This window comes from Xiphias gladius, chromosome 21, assembly GCF_016859285.1.
Source record: "Xiphias gladius isolate SHS-SW01 ecotype Sanya breed wild chromosome 21, ASM1685928v1, whole genome shotgun sequence".
Taxonomy (NCBI): domain Eukaryota; kingdom Metazoa; phylum Chordata; class Actinopteri; order Istiophoriformes; family Xiphiidae; genus Xiphias; species Xiphias gladius.
Window position 1 is genome coordinate 7,078,446 of NC_053420.1, and position 16,771 is coordinate 7,095,216.

The 16,771-nt window shown below is 42.0% G+C and overlaps 1 protein-coding gene across 5 annotated transcripts in view; it reads right to left on the minus strand.

Annotated features, from left to right (window-relative positions):
• Window positions 1–16,771, minus strand: part of rnf207a (ring finger protein 207a) — a 23,208-nt gene continuing 6,437 nt past the window's right edge. For 4 of the 5 annotated variants that reach the window (XM_040159346.1, XM_040159344.1, XM_040159345.1 and 1 more), the window contains 16 exons: window positions 15,711–15,843; window positions 15,266–15,410; window positions 14,826–14,907; window positions 14,632–14,707; window positions 13,937–14,062; window positions 12,339–12,385; window positions 10,800–10,872; window positions 9,721–9,789; window positions 9,145–9,213; window positions 7,520–7,626; window positions 4,279–4,456; window positions 2,384–2,569; window positions 2,098–2,149; window positions 1,887–2,004; window positions 1,393–1,485; window positions 1–807 (listed from right to left, as the gene is read on the minus strand). In XM_040159346.1, the coding sequence (XP_040015280.1) occupies window positions 657–807; window positions 1,393–1,485; window positions 1,887–2,004; window positions 2,098–2,149; window positions 2,384–2,569; window positions 4,279–4,456; window positions 7,520–7,626; window positions 9,145–9,213; window positions 9,721–9,789; window positions 10,800–10,872; window positions 12,339–12,385; window positions 13,937–14,062; window positions 14,632–14,707; window positions 14,826–14,907; window positions 15,266–15,410; window positions 15,711–15,843 (1,705 nt within the window). In that variant the 3' untranslated portion in view covers window positions 1–656. Of the gene's footprint in view, window positions 808–1,392; window positions 1,486–1,886; window positions 2,005–2,097; window positions 2,150–2,383; window positions 2,570–4,278; window positions 4,457–7,519; window positions 7,627–9,144; window positions 9,214–9,720; window positions 9,790–10,799; window positions 10,873–12,338; window positions 12,386–13,936; window positions 14,063–14,631; window positions 14,708–14,825; window positions 14,908–15,265; window positions 15,411–15,710; window positions 15,844–16,206; window positions 16,548–16,771 lie in introns of those variants that run through there. The other variant, XM_040159347.1, reaches the window with a different exon arrangement.

Here is a 16,771-nt window from a genome sequence, read left to right on the forward strand (position 1 = left end):
TTTTGGCGGAGACCGATGCGTGAGATGATGAGATGACACATGACACCAATCAACATGTGACCTATGCTGGCACCCAGGATGACACACACATCACTGCACTGCTCCATCTGTGCTGTCACGCTGGTTTCAACAATCTTCTGGGGGGTATTGGACCTGGGCAGTCGCTCATCGGCAGCCCCCAGCCTCCAAAAAAAATGTTTTTCTGAAAAGAATATTTACTGCGAAAAGCAACTCTACACACGTGTTAGAAGAAAAAAAAGACCAAAAAAAAGGCAATAATTCACACTCTCAGCATACTTATCATTCAAAGAGTCAAGCACAAACAGAACAACAAAAGGAAATCATTACAGCAGTCCATGGCTCTTAAATAATGCCAAAGCAATTCTTTATGATATTGTTATCATTGTCCAGTTGGAACAAGGGGGGCTTTCCGTGTCAGGCTCTGACAGCTGTGACTCTTTGACCTCCATGTATGTAACTGTACGTTCAGTTAGTGCCTATCCAAGGGCCGCTGACAGCTCCCCGCTCTGCCGCTGAGAAAATGTTATGTAAAGTATCTGGACAGCCGAAGAAGCCACATACCATCCTGGGCTTGTTATAGTTGAATTAAGGGACATCGGTCCCCCTGGGCAGGGAGGGACGAGGGGGACGGCTGTTTATGAAGGCATCTCACTGTGGCCGGACGTCTCCGTGGGGCCCCTCTGCCTGCCCGGACGATTGCTCTTGACAGAGCTCTCCCCCGATTCGAGGATCAGTGGGCGGTTGTTCTTGTCTCTGTCTTGGTCTGTCACACAGGTCTGGTTTTCACTGTCGACAAAATAAATTAGGAGCCTCACTCCAAAACCCGACACATACTGTGTACACACATTTAACAAAAGTTACCATTTTGTCGCCAAAGATTTCCATTTATACGATTCTGCTATTACTAAATTAATTAGTCAAAAAAAACGTTCCCTCCCTAAATCATAACTCAAACCTTTTGTCTTATCACCTGTATATATTGTCCTCAATGTAAAAACAGATTGTCTCTTCATAGTAAAGTGGGTACGGACCACCTGTCATATCTTATCTCAGATCTTTTTCTTTTTTTTTTTATCGCCTGGAGGATGATACCGTTTATCACCCTGCAGCCAGAAGAAATCTTTTGAGATTGGAGGGCATGTTACTAAAGAGTGCAATTTTTCAGTCATCATATAAAGTATAATAAAATGGAATATTTTCAATCTTGCCTAGATCACATACCAAAATAGTTTTTTTTTCCTGTTCTGTGTTGGCTCTCAAACCTCCCTTTTTCCATTTCCAGATAAATCTACCAGACATGTTGTTGAATTCTGCCTAACACATGGCTTTACATATAGAAATACTGCGGTAGTACACGGCATATGTCAGTACCTGTCATGACTTTCCTTTGCTATTGAGCTGTCTTCATAGATTTTCAGCATTGTTTCTGTGCGGTCGTCATGGTGCTCCTTAGGCTCCTGAAACCTGGAAAATACATTATGAAAAATGATCATTTTCTTTAGTTGTCAGTGCTACTGAAAGACAAGGACGGTTTTATTCTGTATTTTTTCTAATTGTCAACAAATCCCACTAAAAGAACAAAACCGGCAATGTGTTAGTCCATCTCTCAGTACTTTCGGACCCCACCAAGCCCACTGGTTCCTACTGAAGACTTACATCTTTAAAAGACGGGTCAACAATTTATAATTTCATTTTCAAAAAAGGTTATTTTCAGCTGAGTGTGAGTATTTGCACCACCCCCCATGCTTCGTAAAGTGGAACTTCACATCTAAGTTTCGTTAGAGGCAAGAGGAGCTTCCACTTCTTCTCAGCAGAATGGCAACAGATGGACAATATGAAGGTAATACATCCTCTGAATACAACACCTGGGCTCCAGTCTCTCTTTGACCTTGGCAATGGACAAGATGTAGGGGCTGATCTGTTTGGCGATAGTGGTTAGGTAGAAGTTCTCCTGCTTCAGCTGCATCAGGTCATGGAGCTGGGCTAGAGTCAGCGAGTAAAGACGACTAAGTTAAATTAATCCAAAAAAAAATGAGGAACAAATCTGAATTTTTGTTGTCGCTGTTGAGGACAAACCTTCATAGATCTCCTGCTCATTGGTAACCCTCTGAAAAGTCTCATCCCAGATCTGCGAGGAAAACGCAGTAAGTAAGTATCACATGAACTGCATTCAGTAGACTCCTGGAATACCTTCGCATTTGCTACTTTTCTTTTCCCTCTGCATTCCTGGTGAAAAGTAGCTTGTTATGACACAGCGGGGCGTCCTGACCGAGGACGAACTTTAGAAACTTTTTTGTTAGAAGTGCCCGTTAGAGGCAGGTACATACTAAAGGTCAAAACATCAAGGTACCACCTGACGCACCTCTTCAAACATGACTCTCATAGTTTCCACAGTGGAGTACTGGGAAGTTATCTGGCTGTCAATGTGCAGCGATCTGTCCAGGATCTCGCCCATTTTGTCTGTGTTGATGATGGAGTGGTGCTTGGTCAGATCTCGGTGCAGCTCCTGGACCTGGTCCTTCAGATTCTGAATCTCTGTCTGGAGAGTCTATTAAGACACACACACACACACACACACATCTACAGTATATAAGACATGACACTAAAGAGGTGTATCAATGTCTTTTAAACAGCATAGATTTGATGGGTCTACAGGTGCCAGGTGAAGTGGGAAAGCCTTGTTGCCCACTGGACAGGTTCTAGCTGAGTTCCCAGAGGAATTCATGCTGCTGCCTTTTCACTGCTTCACTTGGAGGATCAGAATTGGCTCCCCACCTCCCACTGTGTTTTAACTAATGTGCATCCAAATACAAGAGATTTATAAATTAACTATGGACATAAAACTCCTATTTTAACACAAAGTACTTCCAGTCAATTTATCCCAAAAAAATATATCCCGTCTTTCCTATTGACTCTAAAGACCATTGAAAACAACAAATAGTCTCTTTAACCGTAAGTTTGCGCTTACTAGTAGTTGGCTGTGGTTCAGGGCAATAAGCACCTCTGAATTCCTTTCACCTTTGTTCTCTGCCAGTGCAATTCATGACACACTTTCACTCAAGTTTTAAAATATTGTTCAGGATAAAAGCACAAGGTAATTGCAAGAAGTTCAACTGTGAATCTACTGCAACGTTGGTCACACACACACACACGTCAACAATCTTGTAGGTGCCTCCTTACACTGGTGTAGTGCTTCCTCTCTTCAGCCAGGAGGGCCCCAGATGCCGAGGCATTCGCTGAGAGACGGGAGCCTTGTTGCCCATGGACAGTTCTAGGGACTGAGTTTGAGGAGAGGGGGAAAAAATCATTGCTGCCTTTTTGCTTCATATTGGGGAGGTGGCTCCCCCACACTCCTGTGTTTTAACTAATGTGCATCCAAGTAATGCAAGCTTATCAAAAAAAATATATCCACGTCTTTCCTATTGACTCTAGAAGACCATTGAAAGCAACAAATTGTCTCTTTAACTGTAAAGTATTATGACTACTCTGTAGCCATGGCTGTGGTCCCTGTCTCAACTGGGAACATATAAGTTCACCTTTGTTTGCTCTGCCAGTGCAGTCTCCAAGTTTAAAATATTGTTCCCAGGATAAAAGCACAAAGGTAATTGCAAGAAGTTAAAGTGAATCTACTAGCAAGGTGGTGCCACACACACACACACACACAACTACAGTATATAAGGCATGACACTAAAGAGGTGTATCAATGTCTTTTAAACAGCATAGATTTGATGGGTCTACAGGTGCCAGGTGAAGTGGGAAAGCCTTGTTGCCCACTGGACAGGTTCTAGCTGAGTTCCCAGAGGAATTCATGCTGCTGCCTTTTCACTGCTTCACTTGGAGGAACAGAATTGGCTCCCCACCTCCCACTGTGTTTTAACTAATGTGCATCCAAATACAAGAGATTTATAAATTAACTATGGACATAAAACTCCTATTTTAACACAAAGTACTTCCAGTCAACTTATCCCAAAAAAATATATCCCGTCTTTCCTATTGACTCTAAAGACCATTGAAAACAACAAATAGTCTCTTTAACTGTAAGTTTGCGCTTACTAGTAGTTGGCTGTGGTTCTGTAGTAACAGGGCAATAAGCACCTCTGAATTCCTTTCACCTTTGTTCTCTGCCAGTGCAATTCATGACACACTTTCACTCAAGTTTTAAAATATTGTTCAGGATAAAAGCACAAGGTAATTGCAAGAAGTTCAACTGTGAATCTACTGCAACGTTGGTCACACACACACACACACGTCGCTCACCCTGTAGGTGCTCTCATAATTGCGGCAGTGCTCGGTGAAGGGCGTCTCCCTCCCCTCAGCCAGGAGGACCTTGGTGCAGATGTTGCGGTGGGAAGTGGGCCTTCGCCCCAACACAGAGCCGAGGGGCATCTCGCTGAGAGACGGGGAGCGGCAGGACATGGAGAGAGGGGACTGGAGCCTGAGGTGAGAGGGGGGAAAAAAAAAAAAAAATCACGGCTGCCTTTTTTCCCCTCTCATTAACAACCACGCTTCTAACATTTGATGACATTTGTTGCCCTCAGCATTACATTACCTGTAGCTAAGCTCCGTCTCTTCAACCACAGGAGGGTTAAAGCCTCATAATAAATAAACTGAACCCCATTATCGACCATATTGGTCAATAACACTATTGCTGGCTTTCACCTCTACACTCAGCCCTGCTCAGGCTATGTAGAGTTTATATAAACATGTGCAGCTCTTCTCCATGCACTGTTCAAAACAAAAAAGAACCTAGTGCAATATTCACATTGTTTCGAGTCTACTCTCTTTTTCCCAGTTACTGGCCTCCTGAGCTTCTTATTGCCGCTATCAGTGGGGAATCGTGTGCATACTGTATGCAAAAAACACAGATCATGGATTTCTAATATTGAATGCCACTCATTACTTTTAACTTCATATGCAGGATGCAGTACACAACTATACCCTCTTTATATAGAATCAAATCTAAATTCATTTTCTGCTTAACTTTGATTACATTTTTTGTCAACAACCCCTTCAAAGCGATTTTGTATGTAATTTCCTCAGTCAACAAAGCTTACGTGGAGATCCGCATTACCATCTGGGTGCCTCTCAGCACGGCTACGTCTACTACTTGACCCTGAGCTGCTGAGCTGCAGCTATGTGCGTCATTCAAGCACAATTCGATGGCCGTTTCCATATCTCTGTTAAAGAGGTGAGGAAATTAAACAAACCTTCCCCTACTGCCTTAGCTGCATGGCAATTATTTCCAGATTCTCCAAGTTTCTATTTTACTATAAATCCGACTTAAAGGCAAAACTCAGCAGTGGGGGATCTGTGAATTTCCCTCTTTTTTACATTCATTTTTAAATCTACACCACAATCGAAGCAAATCAATCAGTTCTGAAAAAAAAAAAAAGAGTGGATCACAAAAAGAGAATATTCAATCCTTACCCTTTGTGTCACGTGCCTGAAGAGAATCAACACACTTGACAGAAGAGAGAGGGCTTGTGCTGTCAGTCAGAACACACATCTCCTCACCATCCCCCTCAAGAATGTGAAAGTACAGCGTGTATAGCCACCCCATTAGATAAACTCACATTTATCTGGGTTCTAGTAGAACCTGGTCCTGGTTTCACGCCTAAAATATCCGAACTGCCCTGAACCCATTCTGCAATAACCGAGGTGTGAATGCATCCCTCTCGAGTCGCACTACGAATGTTGTCCTCTGAGTATCCATGCTGTGTCCCTGCACAGCCAATTAAAGACTTTGCCAGTACTAAAGTCGCAGCATCAGCTGCATGAAAGAACATGCCAGTACAACTTCTGTGCAACTTCTATTCTGTGAAACTATGATAAAAATAGGATCAGCCAGCTGGCCGTCCACCAATCCCTGCCTGGTTTGCATCCTGCATTAATGGCTGATAAGTGGGGGGGGGGGAAGCTCTCAGACGGCAATTTGAAGATGTATCAGACACAACAACACACTCAGTTGTGCTGAGTAACAGGCTACACCATGTGGGTGGCATTCTGAACTGCCATATGGTGAGGAAAAGCCCATTTCCTCCTCCATCTGTGAACCGAAATATGGAGAAGATTTTTGAAATTGTGGAGTTAAGCAACTCTTGTAGCCACTGCCTTCCATCTTATACTGTCACCAGCATAAACAGGAATTTACCAAACAGAGTGGAGAGCCAGGCCATGACCCTGCCTCTGATCCCGCACGCTACCGGTTCAGTCCATGAAACACATTTACGCGAACCTTCATTACAACCATAAATATTTCGAGACATGCGACCGGAAACGCTACATTTATCGAAGGTTCACAGTGCAAGGTAAGGCACACGTCACGTACTCGTGACACTCCACTGCAGACAAGAGAGGAGCCTGCAATGACTTTAAAATGATAAAATAGACATACATTTACCTGGGCTCTGGTAGGCTCCTAGTCCTGCCTTCTTGCCTAAGTGTTGATGCAACCGAAGACCTGTCTAAAACACGTATCCCTCTCTCTCTGCCATGCACATGTCATCCTCTGGACATCCAGCCTCCGTCCTCCCACCAGTGACGCCAATTAGAGACCTTGCCTGTGCTAAAGCAGTGACATCAGCGGCCTGGAACAAAGCAGCCCGACCGCCCCCCGTGTGCCAAACTCCAGATGAATCCTGGAGAGTTCTGTGAAATTACGATAAAAATAGTGCCAGTGGGCCGGCCACCAATCCCTGCCCACTTTGCATCTTGCACTGGCAGGGGCGCTAAACAAGTTGGAAAGCGGAGTTGTCAGTATGCTGGCATTAGTGGGTGGGCTTGAGGACCCGCGAACAGTTGGGAGACACTGATGTGGAAAAAAAAAAAAAACTGGTCATGGGAGGGTGTGGGTATGGAGGGACGTGAAGCGCAGAGGAATCTAAAGGAATCTATTAAATTAAAATAAACAATATGGCATTGTTTGAGGAATCCGTGATGTGCTGGTTTTCCGCAGATTGCAAGCAAATTTAATGTAACACTCAGCTTCAGTGTAAGACAAGGTGTCAAACAGGAAACATCTCTATCCAAGAACTGTGACCACGTACATACCGCACTCATCCATCCATCTCCTGAAAGTTATCCGCCCTGTTCCTGTCCAGACCACAGCAGGACCAGAGCCTTCTAAAACCGGATCAACGGCCTCCTTCCCAGCCCCCGTGCAACAAGGTGACTTACGTAAACCTATCAGTGTACAGAGCTTACAGTCAGACAGACAGACAGGATAACTACCATAGTGGGACTCAGTGTGGCGCCTCCTTTCCTCTCACTGCAGTCATGGCTGTCTACCATCTGTACTTGCAAACCATTCGGGGATTTTGAGTTTGGATGCTTCGCAAGTGTGAAATGTTCTGCGCAGACTTTTTGCCTTCTTGGAAGAATCCAAAGGATGCCGTGGTGATATTCAGGCAGCGAGAGCACATTGTAAAATACAACCTCAGAGGAGGGGATCAATTAGTCATTACATTCAGGATATTTGGCAGCAGCTAAATTATCTTACCTGGTTGCAACACTTGTAGATCCAGCGACAGAGGGAGGGCAGCGATGTCCTAGCAGCAGCAAGGGCTCTAGACAGCGGGCAAACTCACTTCTGTAGTCTGTGTTGATCTAATGGAAGACAGACAGAGATCAAAGAGTTTAAAAAAAAATGTGCACTTACACATTATGGTTTCCATCAAGAACTGAAAAAAAAAAGCAATAACGATGGGAAAAAGAAAAAAGGAAAAGAGAAAATAAAGAATGAAAAAAAGAAAATTACACTCAGGAAATGCCAGATTCAAGCCCATTACTGCTGGCAAAACTAAAAATGATTGGTAAAAATAGCAACCTAACAACAATAACAATTTAAGGAATATAATAATAACAACAGACATTATCATTATCGTTTTCATTATCATCATTTAGATGAAAAAAAAAATTAGAAATAAAAGAAAAACCACTACCATAACTTTAAAAAGACAAAGGTCAACACCAGAGGAGAAAAAACAAAACTAAATAATAATTCCAAATACTTCAGCCTTCAGTCACCGATTTCAACCCGACCGGAGACCTACTGGAGATTTTGGAGTGACGTGTTAGACAGTGCTCTCCACCACCATCGTGAAAACAATAACCTGGGAAATATGTTTTCATAGTGAGTTCCAGAAATGTCCAGCGTCTGAGCCAAGGAGCTCTGAAGCTCGTCTGATGGCACCTTCCTAACTGACGCTTATTGCTGGTTTTTCCCATAATTCACCACACACCTGTTTGTTTCTCCTTTGCTACTGTTTCTCACTAACGGGTGTAATCTCTGTACTAAATTAAATGCTGTAATTCTTCTCAGTTCATGGGACCTTTTCCATGTACTAAGTTTGGTGTTGTCAGCGGCACCAGCAGTAACTTGTGTGTGGAAAAACGCTGCAGCTAAGACTGCTGAGCAGTGGAAACATTGCTGGAGAAAAATAGCAATTTTGGACAGAGTCATCTTAACTCGGGGTCTGCTTGCTAGCTTTTTCCTGGAGCTTGAGTTTAAACTGACCTTGATTTTCTGAGGCGCTTTGGTCCTGAATCATTTCTGATGCAGCTTTGCTCGCTGTTTCGGATTTTTGTTCTCCTTTCAAATATATGTTGGTTAAACTTACCTTACGAGCAAAAGCACCTGGTTTTCTGCTTGTAAGGCTAAAGCTTCGTAGTCCTTTGTGATGTTTTCACTTATTTATTGTTATAAAGTTCCCATAGTCCCATGTGCCTGTGTTTGTGTGTATGTTGTGGAATGGGTTTTATTAGGGTTTCCTTCATTTGTGCTGTATCCTTCCACATATGCTTTGCTGTTTTGTCTGCTTTTTGGATGCCTTGTTTCTTTTTAATGTATAATATTCAGTCTTCTGGCTGAATCTGACACAGCTGCATCATATCGGTGGTAACTAATGTGTGTTATTTCTGATATATAAATAAATAAAGCTCCCATTAAAGGCACTGAACTCGGCTTTTAACAAGAAAAAAAAATGGTACTGGGCTGTAGAGCCACAGACAAAAAAGTGGAGAGACTGCACTGAGAACGAGTGAAACAGCTAATCAGTACACTTCAGCGGATTACGTTCTCATTGTAACCTTTTCCAGCTCCGCATGAAGATTGCTCCCACTCACTTTGCTGCTCTGTGCCGGTCTCAGGCGATGAGGGAGCTTGACAATCCTCTTCAGGCGCTCCATTAGTTGCTGTGTAAGCAAGAACACCTGGGTGTGATTCAGTGACCTGTTTCACCTCGCGGAGACATAATGGAGAGTCGCCATTTAGAGACCAATTCAGTCCAGCTATAATGTAGCGTCTCTCCTGTCTCTCGGCGACAGAACATCCTCAGGACAAACTCTGAGTTCTTTGTGATACACAGTAGACAGGGGGGGTTAGAATCACTGATAATGAAAAGTTAAATCCATAGCGCATAGTCAAGTATACATAGTATACAAACCCTCAAACTTTATTTATTTTCATTCATGTTTCTTTACAATATTCTGTCTAATTGATCGCTTTCATTCTCAGACTTTTTGTCTATGTTTTACGTATTAATTTCCCCCCTTCCCCACCCACACCTCATTTCTTATCTGCTCATGTCTTGTGTTGCAGTGCCGTACCTCTATATTAATATTTAAAAAAATAGTCATGACATTGCAGTAACAATAAACATTGTTCTTTGTTTATGCTCCTCCAACCGTTGCTGTACTCACGTATCCCATGTCCAAAAACTCAAACTTGTTGGCGGAGCTGAGGAAGGCCGAACAGGTGACGAGGTGGACCTAAAAACATCAAAACAAGCTGCATGGAATATGAGACAGTGAAGGAGGGAAACTGATATTGAACGGTATTGAATTCATCCCACAACTAACTGCACACTAGCTAGTTTGGCAAAGTGTAGACGTGTAGGCAGTGGTGGAAAGTAACTAAATACATTTACTCTGTTACAGTTTTGAGAAACTTGAGCACCGTCTTATGAAATGTTATATTTCTCCTCCACCACATTTCAGAGAGAAATATTTTACTTTTCACTCCACTACATTTCTGACCGATGGAGTGACTAGCTACTTTTCAGATTAAGATTTTGCTTTTAAAAAACATATGCTAAGCTTATAAAATACAATGCACTGGTAATAGCATTGGTTAAAACAGTGGTTCAAAAGATTTTTGGGGTTTTGACCCCTTACAAAAAAAAAAAAAAGCATCTAGTTGGAGCTCCTTGTCATGGTTCAGGTGTCTATAAATTACGAGCAGTTCCAGCAGATTATACAATATTTCACAAAAGAGTAAAGACTAAAGAGAAGCCAAAAATGCGTATAGCACAACTTAGTTTTTTCTTCTTTCCTTCCCCATTAATCATCTCCCAACACCTCAGATCTAATTTGTGACTCTTTCGAGGGGCCTGACCCCCTAGGTTGGGAACCACAAGACTAAATTACCTATTTGTATATAGAGCAGTTAAAACTAGCAACAACTGTAAAATGCTGCTTACAAATTGATGCATCAGTATTGACAATCTAATAATGTTATATATAATAATAATTTATCAGTCACAGGGGACATTTTACAGCATAACAAGTACTTTTCTTCTTGATACTTTAAGAAGATTTTGCTTATAATACTTCTGTACTTTTAATGAAGTGGGATTATTAAAGGAGGGCTTTTACTTGTAATGGAGTGTTTTATAATTCTGTTTATGTCCTTCAAGGTATTATGTTGATTTGTTACCAGAAACGTCAACAGCAGTGGTTTTGTCTGATTATTATTATATAAGGTCTTTATTTTACTCTACCTGGAGGGTTGGTAATAGGGCAGTAAGGTGTGAGAGTTGTTCCTTTAGTGCTTTCTCCTTCTCCTCGTGTTGACTGCAAACACATACACAAACACATGACCATGTAACGCTAAACCTTGACATCGATGCCTGTTGAAATACACAGAGGATTCAGCTCCGAAGGCGCAACCACAAACAACATACTCCATATTTCCAGAAGCTAATCTATCTGTCTGCTCTACCGTAACAAACACATAGGCACAGACACAGGGCCGGACACACAAAGCCAGACATAAATAGCCTTTAAAACCCTTCCGGGAACCCAACCACTGGATGGCTTCCAGGCAATGGAGAGAGAGAGGGAGAGGGAGGGAGAGAGAGAGAGAGAGAGAGAGAGAGAGAGAGAGAGAGAGAGAGAGAGAGAGAGAGATGGAGGACACTGGGCACAAAAAGTCTCATTAAAGATCGCCACAGAGAGCAACCCGACACACTCACATGCACAAAATTGTTCTCATTCGATCATGCACATGTATACATGGAGCGCACACTGAAAAAGAAAAGTGCTCAAAAAATGGATCTTTTCATTTTTTGCATATACGATTGTGGTTGTCTGGAAATGGGGGTCTGCAGATTCAAAGAGAATTTAGAAACCAAGATAAAACACAAATTTGACGTCTGTTTATCTTCAAATACCGTATGTTTCAGTGATTACTCATTAATCTTCTATAAAATGTGCAATAATTGGTCTTACAGATTAATTAGTTGCAAACCTTGGATGACATTAAATCAAACTTTAATGATTCCTGAAGGAATGTTGTAAGTTTTTTAATTATTTTAGTGTTGGCATAGAGCACTTGTGGGATTAATGCTATATTAATGATTTGGGAGGCTTCATTGGCCCGTTATTGCAAGGTAATTTCTGCACTGTTTATCAGTTTACAGTCGTGTGAGAGCAAAAGTAAACAGATACAAAGGTAGTAGCATCACGAAAAAGCTACAGGACCGTGTACTGTGTTGAAAAAGGACTGACGCGATATTAATGGGTGCTGCAAGAGACACAAGTTGCTCATTTTTCAGTAGGGCCCTATAGTTGGTGTGAAATGTACTGTTTTGATGTTAAGTGGAGGAAACCTGCAGACTGCAGTTGCTTTTGATACTGTGGACTTGAGTCTATAATTTATATGCCGTGTGCTGTGGTTGCACACCAATACTTTTTAGCTGGCTCCTTTTGCATTGATTGGACCCAGGCACAAGTTGAAACCGTTGGCTTGAAAACTGTAATCCAACTGAAGTGGTTTTAATTCAGCGTCACGCTTTGTTGAAAATCACCCAAGAAAAATGTGTTTGGTGCGGAGTGAGATAATTTCAGAGCAAACAGAGTGCTGCCATTCATCATCCTGAGTACAATGCAGCCTGATACAAGGGAAAACGTAGGAAGTGACCCGGTGACAGCAGGATAATGGCGTTCAATTTAGTAAATATTTAGACATGAGCAAGCTTTGTGGCGATAAAGGAGCATTTTCATATAAGAACTGTAAATCTTTATATATTTCCTTTTACCTCTGAGCTGCTCTCAGCAGAATCTTCTTCCTCTCTGCTAGTATATCCTGTCAGATGAGAGCAGAGAGAAACAGCCTCTTTTATTCCTTTTATTTCCATGTACTGCTGTGACAATGGCCTTGAGCTTTTCATACCTAATGAATTTTCAAGACTGTGGAGAAAAATAGGTGTCAATTCCACAGTGTGGGGGTCTGCTCTCTCGGATTGTTCATTGTGGCAAGGAAAATACGCTCTTCCCTCACAATCAGGTTAACAGAGACATCAAGTGGCCAAGCAGCGCTAATGGTGTTAAAGGGAGCAACCTAACTGCGCACTGCTTTCAGACTGATTCATGTCCAAAATCCACCTGATCCACACTGATTCTAATCAGGTTGTTAGTGTGTTGGTGAAAGGGACAAAATGAAGAACTTGCTCACAGGAGCTAACTGAATCATTCTGAGTTAGATGTGTCGGTGCACACGATTCTCCGATGAATGCAATGCACAAAGGAAACGGAGGGGAGCTACTCGCAGCTGGAAAATATTGGAATAAATTATGAACGGTGGGGAATATGTACTTATGGGTCTGTGTGGATGTGTGTGGATTTGAGTGTTGGAGTGTTTTGTTCTCATTTTTAACTTGGAGTTAAAATTACTTATGGAATGGACAAGGGGGATTTTCCACATCAGAATGCTCAGACAAACTTAGACAGACTAAAGGGTAATCCACCTGGTATACCGAGGGGCTGTCAGAATGTATTTGCAAATGCAACGTCGGGAGCTGTTTGAAATGACGCTGTTAATTCTTGTATTGGTGGGGGAAAAACCTGAGCAGGAGTGTATTTATATGCGCCTCACATGCAGGGGCGAGGCTACCGGAAACCGGCAACGCTAGAAAGAGAAATGCCTGCACGGACGCCGAGCCAACACATTTATTTACGCGGGACACGTGTCGATCCCAGTTGGATTTCGTCAGGTCAAAGTGTTGTCATCAAGCATGTTGGATCTGCAGGAGGAGAAGGGGACGTGAATAAACTTCTCCTCCACAGGGGGAGTTTTTACGTCTTTAGATTTCAAACTCTGACACCAAGAGGTCAGCATTAGATTAGATGGAGATGGAGAGAATTTAGACATATCTGCCCATAGTCTTAATGATAAATGATCAATATACTTTAATGTTAGTGTATGTTAATAGAAAAATATGATGCATACCAGTGAAGATCATCTGGTGAAATACAATATTTTAATGTGTCCTTTCATGTCACATACAACAATTTTGGATATTTTTGATCTACTTGATTTATTATTGTCTGTGTGCTCCCACTCTTTGGGATTGATGTATCTTGATTGAGTTTTCATTGTGTATTTATTGAATTGTTAACCGTTTGGAGATGTTTATCCCCCTGGCAGGTAGGATGATCAACCACATCTATCACCGTAGTCCCTATCAACCTATTGGTGTATACTGTATAGGGGTGAAGTGACCATTTTGACCTGTCGAAGGTCCTGCTGGGATCCAAACGTCGCCCGTTCAAATACATTTGCGGTTTGGAGCCAATGTGCGGGCGTCACACAAACAACATTTGAGAGAAACAGATCACATCGGGATCATTGTATAACCTGCAGGCTGTTGAACAGACTGCAGATTGCATTCTCTTCTTCCTCCACGTTTAGACACACTTCTCCTATCATTGCTCGCAGCAGAACGATCGCCTCTCGAGCTGAAGTCTGCAGCTCCTTCACCACCTACAGAGGGAGGAGGAGGCTCAGTGTCAATGAAAGGCCACTGTGGGCCACTTGACTGACATTAATTTGTCATCAGAAGCTTTATCACAACTTGATGCTCAGAGAATGTTGAAATATAGTCATAGTTGAGGCTGCTTAACTATATTAATATACCCATTGAAGATGATTGAGATTTGGGATTTTTTTAAATTGTATTTGCATGGTTTTAAGCAGGGCGTGTAGAGCCGAACACCAAAACCCATACTCGCTTTTGTGACTATGTATTCATGTTGTTAATCTAAAAGTCGCATATATATTCACACGCTCCATAGCTGGGAGGACTAAGCTTTTCTTGGCAGGACTAAAAATAACATGAGCAGTGAAATTTCAGCAAAAATCATTTGCATTCGACCCTTGTTGATGGAGAAATGCTCAAAATATTGTTAAACTGTTTATATGTTTACGTATTCAAAGTGTACTGTGATGACCTAAAGTGATTTTGAGTACACCTGTGCTTGAATTATTTATAACACCAAATTTTTTGACTTGAGTGACATAAATGTGTAGATGAACAGACGGGACTCTCTCACCAGCACAGCCTGGTCCAACATCTCGCACCCCTGCACGTAAGCTGTTTCAATATCAATGCAGTGAGTCCGACTCTCCCTGTGGTGAACAGACAACGTCCAATTTAATGTGGAGAAGAGAAAGAGACGTGACGAGAAGAAAGAGAAGAGAGGAGAACTTCTGCCAGTCATACACTTTGTGTAGTGGATTCACTCACACTTGCATGTCTCTGAAGCACTTGATACAAAGCATAGACTGATTCTCTGTTGAGAACAGGATGTAGGGCTCCTCGTGGAGAGCTGCGGAGACACAGACGCCTTTTACCTTCAGCCCACAGGGGTGCTCGGTTTTTCCAGCGAAGCAGGTTTGTGACAAACAGGCTTCAGAATACAAACGCAGGTTGGTTGATAAAACGCAGGCTTCTTTCACGCCGGCGGAAGTTTAAGACCACGTGTCAGGGCTATGCCTCTCATAAAACTTTTATAAATTACCCAGCACAGTGCTTTTGTATGAGAATATGTTTAACATGTAGCCCAAGAGATTCAAGCAGAGAACAGGAGGGATTACAGTTCTTATGAGCAACATTCTTCCACACTGGTGTAATAAAGCCCCTGTGCGTCTGTAATTGTTTGGGAGTAAATTACAGGTGGCACTCACAGCACTTCCTGTGTTTGGCTTTAGTGCGTTTGGCCAAGGAAACAATCTCATGGTGGGAAAACATTCTGGCCTTGTGAGTCAGCTCCCTGCAGGCGCCGCACAGTGGCTGGGTGCAAGTGTTACAAAAGTACATCACCCCTGTGTCCTGCATAGAGAAAGAGAAAGAGAATAAACAATGCAACTGAAGGGCAAAGCGGAGAGGTACATAGTTTAAAGCTGTGCGAGGCAATATTTGATGAACAAAAACAAACGTGTCTTAAAGCCACTCTGTGTGTAAGTTTTTTTTCAATCAAAAAAGACACAGTGGCAGCACGGAATTTGTACATTGAGATGAATGAATAAAGGGCACCAGGTTTCACCGGGATGGGCTCACTTCTCGACAAACGAAAACACGCCATCAAAATAACTGGAAAGATGCTGTGATCGCATAAAGAAGCGCGAGTACCTTTTCACTACTTTCCTTATCGCAGTTGGCACACTGGACCGTCTCCTCAGTGTCCGCATTGTTGTCGACGAGGAACTTCAGCAGACGGTCTTCGGGTGGGAGGGCGTTACTCCCTTTTACTATGGATGGATACCTGTGGCAAAGGACACAAGGTCAGACAGCCTGAGTGACATTTAGAGAAAATCACGACATTTATGCCAGATATACATAAAGTAGTTGTCTGACACAAAATGAAGAATGAGAGTGAAGCGAAAAGAAGAGCTGTGATTAGTTCCTGTTCTACCAATTTTGTTATCGTCCGTTAGTCAGTTAATGTTACTCTGTTAAATTTGATGCATCTGCACATTAAAAACAATCCATCCATTACAGTTCATAACTCCCGAAAATTGACTAAAAATATAAAAAAACAAAACAATAACACAACAATAATAAGCAATAAGTAAATTTAAAAAAAAAGGCAGTTTTCAAGTTGGAGAAACAAAAAAAGTCTACATACATCTATCCAACATTTCCACAAAGGTCTTGAGTATAAATCCAGCAACAGTGAGATCCTCCCCAAGCGAAGTTGAAAAAGGGAAAAGAATCGAGTAGCAATAACAATCAAAAATTAAAGGACAAAAATCCACAGAACTGGAATATTTCATGTTTTCACATGAAGAATTCAAGCAAACTGGAGTATGACAAAACCTGTGTGACAATTCAGCCTCCTCTCCGCAACTGGACAAACCTATATTGGCCTCGCAACAGAAACACATGGAAGAAAAAAGGACCCCGTGATATATGCTATTTTTTTAAAGGGGAGGCAAGTTTATGTATAGAACCTTTCAATAACAAAAGCAATTCAAAGTGCTGTAAATGAAACATAAACAGGCATCAAAAGGAACAAAAGGCAATGCAAACAAAAACAGATACAGTATAAATGATTTTAAAAGAGCTACATAAAATAGAAGATAAAAATACGCTAAAATTGAACAAAGAAAAATGGAAAATTGAAAATTGAAGAGGAATATAAAAGTTACAGCGCAGCTACAATGCAACGCGAGATATGAATGAATGATTCC